The following is an 18,562-nucleotide window of genomic DNA, read 5'->3' on the forward strand; positions in this document are numbered from 1 at the left end:
TAATTTTTTATTATATTAAAAATCAATTTATGGCGCCATGCATGGATATGTGACATGTGGATTTCGAGATCTGAACAATTTCAGATCAAACCCATTTAATTCAATCAAATCCTAACAATTAGAAAAGTCCAATTACCTTGGGTTGAACCTAATCCAATTAGGTCAATCCCTAATTAAATACAAATTTAATCTAATTTAATTTGGTCAGCTTAATTCCTCTTGGTTCACACCTAATTCATTCAGGTCAAAAATTCTGATTGAGCCCAAAATTGAATCCAATTCAATTTGGCTCATGCTTAGTCCAATTACTTAATTAAATTAAATTTATTAGTAATCTAATTACTAATTAATCCTTCAATAATTACTTTAATTATTTTTTACGATAATTTGCTAATCGACTTGACCAAATTACCCCTGAATGATTTTCAATCATCCTTCAGCCATCTTGATCAATCAGGAAACTTCTATGCGTGTGACCTCATAGGTTCGAACCTAAACCGGTAGTATAGGAACGACTTCCTGCACTAATCGATGTGACCATCTAGCAATGGTACCCAATGTTCGGATAGGCCGAATAAATACGAAACGAATATTCTGAAATCTTGGACTATGGTTGCTGTATAATTCATCCCTTTGATTCCTAATGCCAGGATGATCTCAGAGTTCTGTCAACTCTGTAATAAGTACATCCTCTATGTGATTAACTTTAGAAATCCTATGACTCCTCACAAGGATTATCCTGACCAAAGTTTTGCTAAATTGAACACAAAGCATTATCTACTGTTTTCAGAAGGGGTTAATTCCATCTTGACTCACGCACTGATTTCGCAAGTACTTGACTGCACCCAGTAACCTTCCGTCCCAAAATTAGAAATTCTGCTAGTCCGGTACTAAAGTACAGTGAGTTGCTTGCTAATCACTGTGGTGATCTCAGGTCTAAGGGATATTTATATACATATCCACTCGAAACATCTCTTGACAGTAGAGCGTTCCGAAATTGATCACGTTCAGTGAAATGTACTCCTACACTTCACCTGTGTGACATATCAGTGTCTCCACACTCCTTGGTTAAAAGGACAACCAACGTATATATCACACAACGACCTAATCTTGATAATGCTGTCGTCTTAGTAACAGCATATCATTTGGTCGCGAACAGATTTAAGGACTCGAAGATAAATCCTCCTTTATCATAAAATAAGTCCTAAGGACTTTATTATATAAGAGTTCATTTGAAGATGTACAATGAAATGATGAATAATGCCAAATAACACTTTATTAATTTATCCATTCATTTACAAAATTCAATCATATATATGCTAACGATTGACTTTTAGGATACAATTCCCAACATCGGGTTGGCAGGTCAGGTTATATTTTGCCACCCCTACTTTCCACACAGTTTTGATAGAAAAATTAAGAAATGGTGCCAAGCGTCCTGTCATATTTTCTAGTTCTTGCAATTTATTTTTTCTTTTTTTTTTCAATTTGAAGTATATCAATTTAGAATTTTATTTTTGGCTGTATTCAATTTTTTCTTATGCTTCTGTTTGGGATGTTTCAGTTGTTTTATTAGTTGTCCTTTTAGACTTGGGCTCATGCATCCAAAATTAACACTGCATGTCATCTGCCCATGTAAAGCTTGAGTTTGGGTTTTATTTTATTCCATTCAATAATGTAGGTGGTTCTCTATAATATACTTGTAATATAAATCATGAACTGATCCATACTTTGAATTTAGAATTTGAAAGACTTTTTTCCCATAGTTACCAATGTTTTAGTTTTAGTGATGTTGATTTGCCCAAAAAGATGGGCCCTCTCCAAAATTGTTATCTTTCATTGCAATTGCAATAATAATAATAATCATATATCAGTTTAGTTATGGGGGACGCGTAGCTTCTCTTTGCTCTTCCCGGGGCATGAAAGCTGCTAATTGCTGAGCGATGAGGGCGTGACCGCATGATTCGCTTGATTCGCCCTCTCAGCTCGCCCGAGTCACGCCTCCTTATTAACTCACCAACGTTCCAACGCCGCCGGCATCGACCCTTCCGGGGTTTCGCCGCCTTTCCTCACACCCCGACCCGTATCCCTTCATATTCCCCTGAAACCCACTCCTACTTGAAGCGTCTCGTCTCCTCCCGTCGCCGCCGCCGGGACCGCCCTCACCCGGCGACAATGGATCGCGCTGGAGACTCCTCGTCGGGATCCGATTCCTCCTCGGCCGCCGAGGACTACGTTCACGTCCCCAGTGCCGACCCCCCTGGGGCGGTCGCCGCGGCCGAACAGGCGGTGCGGAACCCTAACCCTAACCCTAGCGCGCATCCCGAGCTCCCTGAGGCACCGTTCAGGAGATCTATCGAAGAGGCCGCCTCTGCTTTGGTTGCCGCCGATGATGAAGTTCTTGGAGGGGTGGGAGGTCCGGAGATGGCTTCTTTTGATAGGGGAGAGGAGCGGAAGAGGGTTCTTCTGGAGGAGTTATCGAAGGGCGTGGTGGTCTTAAAGTGCGAGACCTCGGCCGAAGGCGGCACCTGCGACGTGTACCTGGTTGGAACGGCTCACGTTTCTCAGGTCATCTGATCTGATATCCGTATATTTTATAATTTTAGTGTCCATCATCATGGAAAAAGATTATTTTCTATTCAAACATCGGGAATCGACCTGAATTCTTTTCCTTTTCTTTTTTTAAAAGATATCGAGCTGAATTCATTTATCTTGGTTTGCTTTTTCTTTGTTCTCCCCTGATCTCCCCTGATGGAAGACTGTATACTGTATAGTTTGTCTCGTCTCGGATGTTGAATGTGCTGATTTTTTCTCGTAGACTTTTAACTTTCTATTTTTTGGGCTAAATTGTGCCCTCCTCATTGATCAAATATAGCAAAATGGGTTTTTGAGATCACAACTTTGTTATCCAAGATGTAATCAATTATGTTTGGTTTGCTATTCTTTTCTTTTTTCCTGATGTTACATGGTTATGGTTACTAGAAATAAATTTGGGATCTTGATTTCGGATTTCACTAAACTGTACTTAACTGTAATTCACCAATCATACTGGTTTCTCGTTTTGAGATTTCTCTTGACTGTAATTCACCAATTTATCTGGATAAATTTTATCATCATTGATAATATTGTAGGTTATGAGGCTTTTATATACCATTTGATGTGCAAAGGGAGTTAATATTTACTCTTCCCTATGAAAATGCAGGAATCATGCAAGGAAGTTCAGGCTGTCATCAGTTACTTAAAACCGCAGGTTCTTCTCTATTGAAACTCATCAACCACTTGATTGATTGATGGATCATTAAGCAGGTTAGCTGCCTGCATTAGAATGTCCATTTTGTTGATTGCTTAATTATATGCAGTATTTAGAATTTTCCATAAAAGAAATGTGCATTTCCTGGTTGATTTTTTGATGTTTTTTAAGTGTAGGTTGTTTTCTTGGAGTTGTGTTCGAACCGTGTTGCCATCTTGACTCCCCAAAATCTTAAGGTATTAACATCTTTCCTGTGTTATCTTTCTTTAACATTCCATTGTCTCTGCAACTTCTGTGAATACTTGAAACTTATTTTATATAATCAAAGTGTCATTACTGATAGTTAAGAGTGCCTATGGAATTAATGTGTAAAATGTAACTATGAATAAAACTAAAATATGTAATAAGATTAATAAAGATTGAATTAAAATGCAGAATATCTTCAAATCATGAAACTGTAGAGGGGTTAAGTCAATTTTTTCCCTATGGATATAACTCAGATTTCTGCATATTGATTTTATGAGAAAAATTAGCTTTGGTGACATGATATTTATGTCCAGCAATCCTTTTCAGACCTTTGTCAAAAGATACTTTCTATAGTAGAGCTAATTGTCTGCCATTGATCTAAAGGTCCAAGTATAATGCAATATTTGTGCTGCAGTGGGTGTTGCTATTTTTCCATGGTATTTTTGGTATCACTTTTGGTTTCAATGCTCCCTACTCTAGAAGCATCATAATTTGATTAATTATTTGTGATTTCATTGTTTTGGATTATTATGAGAATATATTACTACCATAGCATAAGAAGTTGAACATTTTTTACCTCAAATGAGAGGCAGATGTTGGCCTTACCCCATCAGTCTGGGGTAAAACTTACCAAGAATCCGTTGAATGTATATTATTTCTTTCATCAAACAATGCTGTTGCAATGTCTTACAATATGGTTCTTAAAAACTCTACTTTGTTATCTAAAAGCTCATAGTTTTCCATTTTTAACTGACACTTTTTTGTTGGTGTATCATAGAATTTCTCAGGGGATGAAACATAAGAATTGTATGCAGGTTATCGACTTTAGGACACGATGCAACCCCAATAAAAATATAGGCTATTTTAAATTTTTGTTACAACAGTCCGTTCAAGTTTGAAACCCGGTGTATTGAAAAGCAGATAGTGGGCATGTAGCGGGCCTTTTTTTTTGTTTGGGGGGGGGGGGTCATAGTGGAGATAGCTGGCACTATAGCAAGCATTGTGTACCCAAAGCGGACTGCTAAAAAAAACATCAATATTTTCTTACCACATATTAAAAATTCCATCCACCTAACATATATCATGCCAATATCCATATAATGCAAAAGTCTTTAATCTAATGACAATATCATAAGCTAACAACCATAATAACATCACTCATATGATGAAAATGTCCACAGTAACATCGAATTATGAATAACCATAAAATAAAATTGTCCACAATCACATGACATCAACTATAGAAGGAAGATGTCCACAATCATATAACATAGTTGACAAACCAAACATCATCATTAATAGATAATAGATTCCTCAAGAGTCTAGATAAAAATATCATGTGGCAAATTGATGATTGAGTATCTTATATTATTGGATAATAAATTCCTCTAGCGTCTAGATAAAAATGTCATGTGACATATTGATGATTGAGTATGTTTTAGAGCATACCACTGACATGGAAAAATCACTTCAAAACATCAAGAAGCATCATTTAAGGTGTACCTGGGTGATGGAAACATTAAAAAACATTAAGAAATATCAAACTACACTTAAAATCATTCAAAAAACCCCCAAATTTTGATTATTAAACTTTGAAACTTAAAATAAATTGAAAAAAAAATGACATGTCGGTTCGAAATTAGCACGCCACATCGTACCGTGTGTCGGTACAGGTTCCAGTATTGATTCAGTAAACCTTATCTTGAACCATTCAACAAATCAAAAAAAGTATAAAGATTTTTTTTTTTGTGGATAAAATAGTAGTAGGCACCTATAAAAAAATTGACTAGGCTAAATGGAATGAGATCATGAACATATATTGTTCGTCAGCAAGGTACGCGGTACCGACTATACCGACGTACCGGTGGGCATCGGTACCGGTACGGTACCGAACCAAACCGAGCCGAACCGGTACTGTACCGATGGGGCTAAAAGCCAAAAAAAAATTTGGAGCCGGTACGGACTGGTCGGTACGGGCCGGTACCGAGTCGGTATGGGCCGGTACCGAGTCGGTACGGGCCGGTACGGGCCGGTACCGAGTCGGTACCGAAATATGTAGCTGTACCGTACTGGTGGGGTCCGGTACCGGTATGTATCGGTCCGTACCAACCCGTACCGACCGGTACGGCAGACCATGTTCGTCAGTGAGTTGTATAGACTCATGGAATGTTGGTATTATGTCTTGAGTATTAGGAGCTACAAAATTGATAAGCTAACTGTGCAAATGCTCAACTACATGATTGATGTTAATTAAATGTGACCTAACAATATATATTGAGGATTATGGACTATAATCTTCAATGAATAATAAAAACAAAGTTGAAAAACAACTACCTGATTTGGTGTGATCTTCTCTTGGTTGAAACTACACCATTGTATGTTTATATGGTTCAAGATGTTATAGCATCAACTAATTTATGAAACAGTTGTTTGGTCAGCTATGTATATTAAGGAATTTCCGATATGCTGATTTGAGAATTATTATTGTTGAAGTGATATTTCCCACAAATGCTCAAACAAATTCATTTCAAGAATGGTTTTTAATAAATAGCTTTAAAGAACTAGGATTTCCTTTAATGCTAAGAGACATGAAACTATGCTGATCTTACTCTCTCTTGCAAGAATTCTGAAAGCATTTTCTGACTTGTTAGCAAACTGAAAAAGTGCGAAAGAAATTTATAGGAGCTCCATGCTGTGTTCTATTGGTATTCTCATCTGATAATTAACCATAGTGCATGACGATCTGATAAGGACTTGATATGAGGCCTGATATCTTTTTAACGTAAACTAGGCTTTACCTTAGGAATGCCTATTACTAGCTTTAGCATATGTTTTAATGAGGCCCGTTATACATATCCAAATATATAAGAAGCACGTAACTAGTACAGCCATTGTTCTTAAACCTTACTAGCATAAGCAAGATAGTTCAAATATATTCGTAGATGACATTGCGGTATCACTGATTATTTTCTTTGTTTGTTTTTATATTTTTAAATCTCCATTGCGATTCAAATACTACATCTCTGAGTACCTATAATTCATATTTTAGTTTTTACTTGTTGCTCCATCAGGTTCCTACTGTCAGTGAAATGATTGACATGTGGAAGAAAAAGAAGATGAATACTTTTGGAATTCTCTACAGCTGGTTTCTTGCCAAGGAATGCTCCTATTGGCTTATTTCTGCAGTTTTAATTTTTAGCTTTGGTGGAACCTTGGCAGTTGATATTGTCTGGTTGTTTCTTGTAGGTTGCTGATAAACTTGAGGTTTTTCCTGGTTCCGAGTTTCGAGTGGCATTTGAAGAAGCAATGAGTTATGGAGCCAAGGTTATATTGGGTGATCGTCCAGTCCATGTATGTCAATTTTCTTATACTGTTTAACTAGTTGTGTTTTGACTAGGTTGAATTTGCTGCATCTATATGGAATTTTATATATGAAACTACTTTGCTGAGTGACATTTGATATGTCTCACAAACTGGTTTTGGTTATTGTATTTGTATCTTTTTTTTTTGTTTCCCTATTGCGCTGTCAGAAAGGTGAGAACTGAAATGGTAATTCTTGACATATTCCCTATCACCACCCAACCCATTGTTGGTGTCTAGATTGCTTGTACCAGATGCTTAATTTTCTACATACATCTGCTGTTAATTGGTTGTACCAAAGCGGTTCTACTCTTATGTGCTTTTGGTCAATATTTTTTCACTTTGCAATGAAACTTCTGTTGTACATATAATCTACAGTAGGTTGTCTGGATATGTCTCTGGTCTGGAACAATTTTCTAGCTGCTGTAATTCTGCTAGGTCTAGTTTCATTGACTGGCTCACCATTGCTTTTATATGTGGAGTCTAGAGGGCATCACAGATGACAAAATATGCTTGTGTAGTCTTGGATTTCATAACCTGTTTCTGTATAAGAGTTGCATTGATGTGGATTGTCAGTGTTTTGTCACTGGGGCTTGGCTACAAGCCATCTTTGTGCAATGCTTTAAGAAATTAACATCTGGCAACTTTAGATGAGTTGTAGTTGTTCCAACCATGCATCCATCAAGCAACTCAAAGAGTTTTATGATGCGTAATCTAATCATATATTCTTTGTTTTAATAGATCACCTTGAGGAGAACTTGGGGCAAAATGCCATTATGGCATCGAATAAAATTTCTGCACTACATACTCTTCCAAGCAATCTTTTTACCCAGCCCTGAAGATCTCAATAAAATGGTAAGTTGTCTTAAAACTTTGCTGTCTTGAAATTTAAAGATCTCTTCTGATTTCTTTATATCATGCATTCTAGTCGCATGTAAAATCAGATATTATGTTGCATTGTTTTATACTATCACCTGAAATTTGGATAAGCATGCAATGAGCAATCTATAGTTTATCAGCTTGCCTTATATTTTTCAGTACAAATTTTGATGGAATATGCTTTTACAAGAAATATTTGGGGTCAAAATGGTACTTTCTATTGTACTTGTTGCAAGTAAATAAAATATTGCATCTTGAATTTGTGCTAGATGAAGACCAGCATGGTTTTGCATATTGTACAATGTGCTGATTCTAGTCATGCACCAACATGGAAGGACATATGCACAAAAGACAAACTTAACTATGAGAGAAACTGGCCCACATGCAAGGATTTAAATCTCGTGGGATGGGGGTGTCCCAGTTTCTTCATGGAATGGGATTCCTCACGGTTCTACCCCATCCGGCGGTAATCCCGGTCGAGAGTTCCATAGGTACCCTCCATCTTTCTCACTTTCTTCTTCCCTTTCCTTTCCTTTCTTCTTTCCTTTCTTCCTGCTTTCCTTCCTTTTTTCCTTACCTTCCTTTATTTCCTTTTTCTTCTTTTTTTTATTATCCTTTTGCTTCTTTCTTTGGTTCCTTTTTCTTCTTATTTCTCTTTCCTTTCTTCCTTCTTTCCTTTAATTTTTTTCTTCTCCCTTCCTTCCTTTCTTTTTCTTCTTCTTTCCTAACTTTTTTTCTTTTCTTCATCTTTTCTTCCTTTCTTTCTTAACTTTTTCTTCTTTTTTTGTATGGATGGATTTCAGAGTCCCGACCCTCTCTCGGTCTTGTTTTCTCACAGGAACGGAACAGACAGCTAGGATGCCTTCTATCACGCCGGGATGCGTCCTATCCTGCCAGGACTTAAACCTTGCCCACATGCATATGTCTCATGAGAAACACAAAACAAGGTGCAAGGTGCTTGCTTTCACCTCAGAAAGTCACTTGAGCCTCTTAAGTCCGAGGTGTACGACTTCAATTCTATAACCTTGTGAAAGGGTTTGGATGTTCCTTGAAGATCTTGTTTTTAAGAATGACCCAGGGCATGCCTCATGTATACCTTTCTGAATAGTGCTTTAGTGTTTGTTTAATTAATCTTTCTATTTATAGCTAAGGGCCTACTTGGCATCATTTTTATTCTTATTTTTTTATTTTTAAAAATAGTCATAGAAATCGAGGCAAAAAAAATATTTGGTAGTATTATTTTTATTTTCTATTTTCAAAATTTATTTTTTAAGAAAAATAAAAGTAAGAAATTCTTACTTTCACTATTTTCAAAAATAAAAAACTCGTCTTTTACGACCAGCATCATCACCATCTCCATTGTTACCACCATCACTACCGTCACCATTGTTTCCACCACCACCATTGCTATCACTGCCTCCGTCACCATCGTTTCCACCATCTCCATCACTACCACTACTGCGACCATCGTTTCCACCACCACCATTGTCGTTGGCATCTCCAGCAACGCCATTGTTGTTGCTGTCACCTTCGTCATAACATCGTCGCCGCCATGGCCTCTACCACACTACCACCACCGTTGTTGCTGCCACCATTATATTGCCGGTGCCCTCATCACCATTGCCACCATCGCGACATTACTAGCACTCCCGCTGTCGTCTTTGGCACCATCACCATTATGGCCTCCATTGTCTCTACTACTACTATCATTGCCCCAGCCTCTATCATCATGGTTATGTTTTAAACATAATTGAATATGCCAAACATATTTATATTTTTTAAAAAATTTAAAACTAAAACAAAAATATAACTTTTATTTTTCTGTTTTTGAAAATAAGAAAAATGAAGGTGATGCCAAATAGCACCTATTACTTCACACAGAGAAACTATAATATGGAATGATCTAATGGATCAAGTAAAAATTGGATGCTTTTAATTAGAGTCAGCCATAGAACTTTACTTGAACCTGACCTGTGATGTCAAAATACAAATCCAAGTTTTCTCCAGCTTGAAACCTGGTGCAGAGGCTTTTGGTTCAGCCTCTCCCACATGTGCATTACATCTTGCCATTCATCCTTATATTCAATAGGTGAGACCTGACCTCTACTTGAAACATATTTCACAATAGAATCTTTTTTTATTTATTTGATGTTAAGTCCAAGGTCCGCCGTACCGGTACCGATCGGCGTACCGGTGGCGTACCGGTCCGTACCGGTTCTTCAACAATAAACTACCGGTACCGGATTTCACGCTGATCCGATACCGGTCCCAGGCCGGACCGGTACGTACCGGCCCGTACCGGCCGGTACGGACCGGTACGGCAGACCATGATGTTAACTAATCATTTCTTTGGGTTGCTGAACACAATGCTCATATCTCTTCAGTTCATGGAAATGGATATGGTATGATATACCATGCTATATAGCTTTCTATCTATGGTGTGTATATTACTTCAGTGTGTCATTTACTTTGTTTTGATCTATTCTGCCTTGAATCACTGATCTTTGTTACTATGTAGCTGCAAATTGCATGCACATATGCATAGGTTCGTGCATGTATATAAGTATGTTCCAGAATTATAAATATTTTGAATGATTACGTGGTTCCTTGAGTAGTTCTATAACTTATTCAATCTCCTAATCTTGAAATGGTCTACGGTTTTTTTTCTTCTTTTTCTCCATGGAATGAGTATGACTTTACTGCACCTATTTCAGTTGAAGGAAATGGATGATGTTGACATGCTGACACTTGTAATTCAAGAGATGAGCAAGGCATTCCCCACATTGATGGAGACACTTCTACATGAACGTGATATGTTAGTATACTCTTTTCCTTCTTATGCATGCTTTGATACATAACAGCCATTTTATCTTATTGTGTAGGTTAGAGGGCACGGTTACTTATATTAGAACCTTCTGTAATTATTTATATTGTTTTCCCTGATATAGCTATTAATTGTTATGGTGATAGCCGAACCAACATCTTGTCATTCTTTTCTCCATTGTAGTCATTGATACATGGTTTCGAAGTTAATAACTGAAAATTATGGAATAACCACATTATGTTGAAGAACAATACTGAAAGGGGTAGCTAGTGGAGCATATAATGGGCAGTATGTTGAGCACTCCACTTGTTAAAGACGTGCTTGTATGTGTTTTTTTACCAAACTTCCCATGATCCTTCTTTGTAGTCATCATCTGTAGGTCCTTACTCTATTTGTGTTGTACCACCACTCCCCGAGCTGCACTCCCCTCTCTTGGTCAACATCAACAAATAGATGGGCCCCTCTTCCTCCATTCTGTGATATTTTGTTAATCTTGAGTCAATCGTGAGTCAACTTGGTTAATCCACTTCAACTGAGTTGCAGTCAGACGAGACAGGGCAGAGATGGAAGATATCTATGCACCTGAAGTGATGAGTGAGATACATAGAAGGATCAACATAAAGAAAATCTGATTGGAGGTTGAGGGAGAGAGATAAGTAGAGGGGGAATCATCCAAGTGACATCTTAGTGGGCCCCAATTAGCCATAGGAATTAGGGATGGCTTGATCTGTAGTTAATAGAAGCAGGTCGATTACAGGTATTGGGAAGTTGGTTTCCTAAAAAAATAACTGAGACAACACTTAGGAAGCAAGTGTTAGAGGAGATTCGGAAGCTTGTGCACCACTGTAAATAGAAGATTCCTGCTACTAAGGCTTGATCTGAAAATTGGATTGGCTGGTGTTGAGGATGGTTGTAGATTTTTCTTGATAGTGGTTATAAGTTTGCTATTGACAATTCAAATGTCCTTTAAAGTTATTGAATCTTGGAAACATACCTTTATTTATTTAAATTATATAACAAAATCAAGTTATGCACCTAACTCATGCAACACTTAAGTTAGAATTTTTTCCGCATGCAATGAACTGAAAAACTTAGAAAGTAAATGGCAGGAAGTTTGAAGGGATAGCGGAGGCTAAAAGATTTGGTATGAGCAGGTTTTCTGCATACTATTCCTGACATTTATTTTGATTCAGGATGTGGGATTGTAACCACATTTGATGTTGGAGCGCCTAAGGCTCACTTGCTAGACGAGTTGGGTTGAGCCAAAACTAGATGCGAGACTAGACTACACAGGTTGTGGGACTGTGCAGGGTGGATGTGCCTGCCTCACGGGTCGTGGGTTACGGACGCATAGGTTACAGAATCCAAGTTGAGTTTTGTCTTGTTAGGAAAGTTTGATATTAGTTAATTTTAGGAAGTTTTGATTTTTGTGTACTTTCTTTCTGAGAATTTTTGATGTTATTAGGAAAATCAGTAGTTAGAGTTCTTCGAGCTAGAATAGGACTTGGAATCCTACGTTGGAAAGTTGAAGAAATGAGTCCGCTTATACTACTTCTAATACCCTAATTGGAGCTTCTTTTGTAATCATACTCGAGATACTTGAATTATTAATGAGTGAGAATTCTCTTGTGGGAATTGTTCTATCCTTTATCTCTCTCTCTCTCCTCCCGTATGGTGGATTTCTAAGGTTTGCGAGTATGTGAGAATCGTATCCTTGGAGTGGCCAGCCAAGGTGATATTTTTTGGCCCTGGAAGAGTGACCCGCCCGCTCTTCTTCCAACTACCATCCATCCGTTCTAACATTTTACGTTGTATGTGTTGCAGTCGGGTTTCTACCTCGCCACAATCGATTGCGTCGACATATGCTTCTTCCTTTGAGTTCTCATTCTAAGTTCAACACCTCCCGACGGTAGTTGGTATCAGAGCATGGTTTCGAGATGCCGTTTCGCCGCCCCAACATCGAGGAACGTGTTGAACATTAGCAAGATCTACGAGATATCGAACTAGATGAATTGTGCCACTAGCTCAAACAACTTCAAGAAGAAAATCAGCGGCTTCATCAACGACAAGAGCAATGTAAACGCTGATATCGCCAGGGTTTCAATCACTACTCTAACAGAGAGCCCTCTAATGATAGAAGCGAGCGTTTTAATGAAGGCGAGAGATTTCAATCCATTCTACAAGAGAAGAATGTTTTTATCGAGTGAAGAAGATATTCATCGCCAATGCGAACGAAGATCACATCACAACTATCACGACTTCAGCATAGAAATCCTCAACTTTGAAAGACGCCAGCAACTTGGCAAGTTCGTTGATTAGCTCCACACCATTGAACGAGTTTTCAAGCTTAACAAAGTTTCTGACGATTGATCCACGAACCTCATTGCCATCAAGCTCAAGAACCATGCATAAATTTAATGGGAAAATCTAAAACGATGATGTCAGCATGGACACAGCAAGATTTGAATGTGGGACGAGATGTGTCATGAACTCAAATGTAAGTATCTGAAGATTATCATCAAAATAAATTTCTTAAGCTCCACAATCTTCGACTATGCGACATGACCGTAAAAGGGTACACAATGGAAGTTGAGTAACTTCTTATGACCTGTGACCAATGTATGCCGTACCGGTACTGGTAGGTGTACGGTCGCCTACCGGACCGGTACGGTTTCGGTTTGCACCGGTTTGAATCGGCCAACAGACCTGCGTGGACGCATGCGCTCTGGCGCGCGCGGACGCGTTAAATGTCACAGAGTGGCATTAAATGGCCCGCGTGGGGCAACGCGCGGGAGCGATTTCGAGTCCAAGCGCGGAAAATCGCACGCGGGGAACCACACGTGGGCGAGATTTCCAGCTCCCATCCGCGCACGGTTCCCCGCGCGTGCCCATGCATACGTGAATGCCACAGAGGCATTAATGGCTAATGCGCTACCCTGTGCGGGTGTGATTCCTAGTCCGAGCACGGGGAACCACATGCGGGCGCGGTTCCCAGCGCGTGTCCGCGCGGACGCGCGCAACCCGAATGCCACAGAGTGGCGTTAAATGCCACACTATGGCAGTAAATGGCTAGCGCGGGGTAGCGTAGGACAGCGCGCCCACGCGGGGCCGAGTTCGCGCGTGGGGAACCAGTTCCGAGCTTGTACCGGTCGGTTCCGGCTCCTTTGGGTCAGAACCGTTTTCCATGCTTGAACTGAACCGGTCAGGGACTGGACCGGTCCGGTACGGGCTAAACCGGCTGGTATGGGCTGGTTCAGCATACCATGCCTGTGACATTAAGGAGCTTGAAGAGCAAACCATAGCGCCGAAGGACTGAAGCATGAAATTGAGCAAGTCATATAACTCCAACCCTATTGCATGCTGAATGATATGATAGGATAGGCAACAAAAGTCGAGAATCAACAATTGAGAATAAGTAATTGCGCTTTCCATGGTATGGAGATGGAGCGTCCAACTGGGGGAGTTCCATGTCGAAGACGTCGGTATCCGCCAAAATCGGTGCCTCCCAACTGTCTCAGAAGAAGGGTAAGGACATCCTCAGCAACTCCAACCATTTCTTTGCCTCTAACCCTTGCAAGTGTTTCAAGTGCCAAGGATTTGGGCATATTGCAGCTGATCGCCTAAATAGAAAGCTCATCTTTTTGGTGGAGGAAGAATCATGCATGGAAGAGGAAGAAGAAGATCAGCCAGTCAAGTGGGATGAGGAAGGTCCGAGCGAGGAAGAGCTAGTGCATGCCAATCAAGGTGAAGCTTTGGTGGTCCGCCACAGCCTTAATACAACCATGGTAGTTGATGAATAAGATTGGTTACGCTACATCTTCCACACTAAATGCCCTTCACATGGAAAGGTTGTTCTGGATTTGGCTTTCTGTGATGGAGTTGAAAAGGAATTTTCAGTGATGGAAGATAACGTTCTTCCGATGGCTAGCTTACAAGAAAGCCCTCTTGGATGCCACTATGGAGATGGATCTCATGGATGAGTTTTTATCAGTACCAGGCTTTGATTGCTCAGATTTCTTTCAACTGGGTACCTTTAGTTCTACAAACCCTTTCAGTTCTTGAGGTTTTTCTCCTCTTTTTGAGGTTAGCAATGGTGGTTCCAATCCAATACTGTTAGAAAATGATAACCAAAGTGATGCAAAAGGTTAGTTTTCGCCACGAATCTACTTTAAGATGAAATTCAAATAGAATTGTTTGATGCTGCATCAAAGGCTCTTTCCTACATACGAGATATAATTGAGAAAAGTATTTGTCTAACCTATGCATTGCAAGTAGCACAATAGGAGAAACTCATCATTAATGAGGAAAAACTAAAGAAGCCTCAACCAGTTAGCTCTATGGCATGTAGGATCATTAAACAACACAAGCTTTCCTATGCAATCACCTTCTCATGCACAATCTCCATTTTCTTCTCCTTGTCAATTGAGCATTTCACTTGACATTGCTAACTTTCTCCATCAATTTTTTAAAAAAGATACAATGCAAAGACTCTGCCAAGACAGTGTTGCGGTATCCATGGATCCAAAACTCAAGATGCACTTTTGCCATCCTTTCTGTGACAAACAGGTGGATCAATTAGGAAACATTGATGGAGATGTCACCATGGACTCAAGTAGGGATAACCAAAGTGGTAGTGAAAGTCCATCAGTAGAGAAAACAAAGAAGAATATGAAAAAGAGCTCGACTATTGATTCTATTGAAAGGAATTGTACCAATGAAGACACCAGTTTAAAGTGTAACATTGCTCAAACTACCTGCTTAGTGCAGAAAATATTGTTGCTGGTGTATTTCGAAGCCAATGGTCTTTAATGTCTCTAAATTTGTCATCTGCTTCAATGGAGCCAAAATTGAACATGCTGCATAACATGGCTCATGCCGGAAAGAGAGTGGTTACTACAATACATAAGCTCATCAAGCAAGCCCACCCGATGTGGACATTGTCCATGATTGGTTCTGCCATATCCACCATTGCTAAGAAGCATATTGACTGTGGGCAACCTATCATGTCACAAGGCTCCGAACTGTACTTTCTATATCTCTCCACTTTGTTCGACCCTGGTATTGGGTTTATCAATCCTTCAACTGCACTAGACCTCAACCTTAAGTTCTCATTAGACTTTAAGGACATTTCAGCTTCTTGTGCTCGTTGCCCAACCTCGATCCCTCTGCAATGCGATCTGCCACCAGAACACCATGCTAGAAAATATTTGATGGCCCTTTCAAGGTTTTGAAGTTCATCAATGACAATGTCTACAAAATTGAACTTTCTAAAGAATATGGAGTATTTGCAACATTCATCATAGCTGACCTATTGCCTTATGTTGAAGACCAGGAAGATCAAAATGATCTAGACTCTATGATGAGTCTTCTCCAACCGGGCTCACTTGCTAGATAAGTGGGGTTGAGCTAAAACCGGTCGTGAGATTGGATTGCACGGGTTGTGGGACTGTGCAAGGCGCACGTGCCCGCCACATGGGTCGCGGGTTCCGTATGCATGGGTCTCAAAATCCACATTGAGTTATGTTTTGCTAGAAATATTAGTTAATTATGGGGAGTTTTGATTTTTGTGAACTTTGTTTTTGAGAACTTCTGATATTATTAGGAAAGTTGGAAGTTAGGGTTCTGCGAGTTTAAATAGAACTTGGAATTCTATATTGAAAAGTTGAAGAAATGAGTCTCCTTGTACAGCTTATAAATACTTCCATTGGGGCTTCTTTTGCAATCATGCTAGAGAAACTTGAGTTATTGATTAGTAAGAATTATTCTTGCCTTATCTCTGTTCTCTCTCTCTTCTCTTTTGGTGGATTTTTAGGATTTGTGAGTGAGCATGTGAGAGTTGTATCCTTAGAGTGGCCAGCCAAGGTGATATTTTTTAGCCTTGGAAGAGAGTGACCCGCCCTGCTCCTTTTTCAACTACTATTCGTCCGTTCTAATACCTTACGTTGTACGTGCTATAGTGAGGTTTCTACCTTGCCACAATCGGTTGCGTCGATATATCTTTCCTTCTTCGTGTTTTCAACCTAAGTTCAACACCTTCCAGCATCAACATCTTAATTTAAATTTTGTTTTACTTTTGAATTTATACAATTATGTAATCAAATGCAAAAGGTACACTCTAGTGCAATTTTCACGTGCAATACAATCATGATATAGATAATCTAGAGTATGGAGGATAAAATTATTGGCAGTAGTTATGTAGTTGTCAATAACACACCTAAGATATGCGGAAAACAACTGATTATACCATAGTTTGTCGTCTTGGTATCGGACCCCATATCGGTACCATCTTATTATAGTGCCAGTACTCTCAATATGGTATTCAGTTCAGCATACCAAGTGCCGGTATGCCCTCTGTACCGTATAGCGATTCGGTATTGATACGATATGTCAGTATGTACCGGTATCAACTAGTACGTTCACACTTATGCTTGTTATGATCCATTATATATTTTTATAATTAGCTTAATGTGGAAATACAGATCCTCTTTTCTTCTCTTTTGTACTGTTTTTAGCCTTTGTAGAATTGCAATCCAGGTATATGTCATCAACATTGCTGAAGGTTGCTAGAGAACATTCTTCGGTTGTTGCAGTCGTTGGCAAAGGGCATTTGTCTGGGATAAAGCAGCACTGGAAGCAGCCTATTGAGGTTAGAACCATTTTTGTAATGGATATTCGTGCTGATTTGTTTGTGAATTTGATTCATAATATTGCTAGAATGGTTGCCACGAGAGATTCTAGCTTTTCATGAAAGGTAGGTTGAGTCTGGAGAGCTCTATCGTTGCTGAACTGTCTCAAGATATGTGAAAGCTATAATGAGATCACATTCTGTGTGTAATGCATGTTAGCAGTATTTTTAGTTAGATAATATTTTTATATTTTAGAAAGCATTATGAAATTACTAATGTCCTTAAAGATCGTTACTGGAAACATATTATCGCCAAGTAGTGGTGATTGTGTAGTTCAAAAGATACATTTTCTACTTCAATTTTCTACTCGGAGAATCCATTCTAGGTTGTTTTATTGGTAACTAGTGTTGGCCTTTTTCAGCTCGGTTGATTTTTTCGGAACGTGTGGAATAGGCAACAATTGGTTGTCATCTCTCATAAATCAATAACTTCATTATTAGGCATTTGTCTGCATGCTATATCATTAGGCATTGTCTGCATGGTAATTGATTCTATTATACGAGATGTTATGCATGGACACGACATCGAGATCTGGTAACAAAATAACTAATGAAGTTAGATTGAACTCGTGAGAGACTTTTTTGTATAGTCTGGCAAAATTCTGCCTTGCATCCATGGATGAGATTATCCATCATAACCCCCGAGTAATTATAGAGGGGGTTTGCTCACATATGTCTCATATCTCTTAATTTTCTTCTGTCCTGTATGTTGCAGGTAAAGCATCTATTGGAAGTTCCTGCCAAAGGTGCAGGTGTTCCTTGGATGAAAATCTTAGCATCTATAGGTGTGGCAGTGACCGGGGTTGCCTTGGCTTCTGGACTTTATCTCACGGCCAGGAGGTGACTTGGGGTAAACAAAAAATATTCCACATTGGAGTCTTGAGAAAAGGAGTGCAATCAGTGTACTTTCATTTATATAATACTAATAACTCATAATAATCTGATATCTAGTCATCTTATGTATTTTCTTCATATTATAAAAATGCTCTATGTTTTCCAATAACTATAAGATAATGATCTTTCCAAAGTTTTTGGATGAAGTCTTTGGTTTGTTGTAGAATGTTGTAGGATAGGTGTAACAGGATTTCCGTGTTCTGCAACTAAGAATCCGTTGGTTACCAAAATTTGGAATCTATTCTTCGTGTCATACAAGTTTGTGATGGAGGAGACTCATCAATCAAAATTTGAAGGGTCTGGAATAGGGAACACCTTTTAGGGAAGTGTTAGTTTGGATCAGGACGCAAATTCACATCATGGGGTTTTGAGCCAGATCCAATGCCCACATGAACCACGTCCCTGTTCCGTGCCAGGAATCGTC

The 18,562-nt window shown here is 39.1% G+C and overlaps 1 protein-coding gene across 10 annotated transcripts; it reads left to right on the plus strand.

The window, feature by feature from the left end:
• The first annotated feature begins 1,879 nt into the window (after window positions 1-1,879).
• Window positions 1,880-18,284, plus strand: LOC103721421 (traB domain-containing protein). Of its 10 annotated transcripts, none has more exons than XR_005508826.1 (10): window positions 1,880-2,568; window positions 3,203-3,250; window positions 3,427-3,486; window positions 6,568-6,654; window positions 6,743-6,847; window positions 7,598-7,711; window positions 8,005-8,226; window positions 8,539-8,689; window positions 10,450-10,550; window positions 17,094-17,205. XR_005508826.1 is itself a non-coding variant. In XM_039119857.1 (9 exons), the coding sequence occupies exons 1-9, from the start codon at window positions 1,960-1,962 to the stop codon at window positions 18,086-18,088; spliced, it is 1,365 nt and encodes a 454-aa protein (XP_038975785.1). In that variant the 5' UTR covers window positions 1,883-1,959; the 3' UTR covers window positions 18,089-18,284. The 10 variants fall into 10 exon arrangements, 4 of the variants coding, with proteins under 4 accessions (XP_038975787.1, XP_038975788.1, XP_038975785.1 ...); XR_005508827.1 differs by having other exon boundaries at window positions 8,574-8,689; window positions 17,094-17,185; XR_005508828.1 differs by lacking the exon at window positions 8,539-8,689 and having other exon boundaries at window positions 10,450-10,506.
• Window positions 18,285-18,562: the final 278 nt, after the last annotated feature.

The sequence above is a fragment of the Phoenix dactylifera genome, unplaced genomic scaffold (genome assembly GCF_009389715.1).
Source record: "Phoenix dactylifera cultivar Barhee BC4 unplaced genomic scaffold, palm_55x_up_171113_PBpolish2nd_filt_p 000643F, whole genome shotgun sequence".
In the NCBI taxonomy this organism is placed as follows: domain Eukaryota; kingdom Viridiplantae; phylum Streptophyta; class Magnoliopsida; order Arecales; family Arecaceae; genus Phoenix; species Phoenix dactylifera.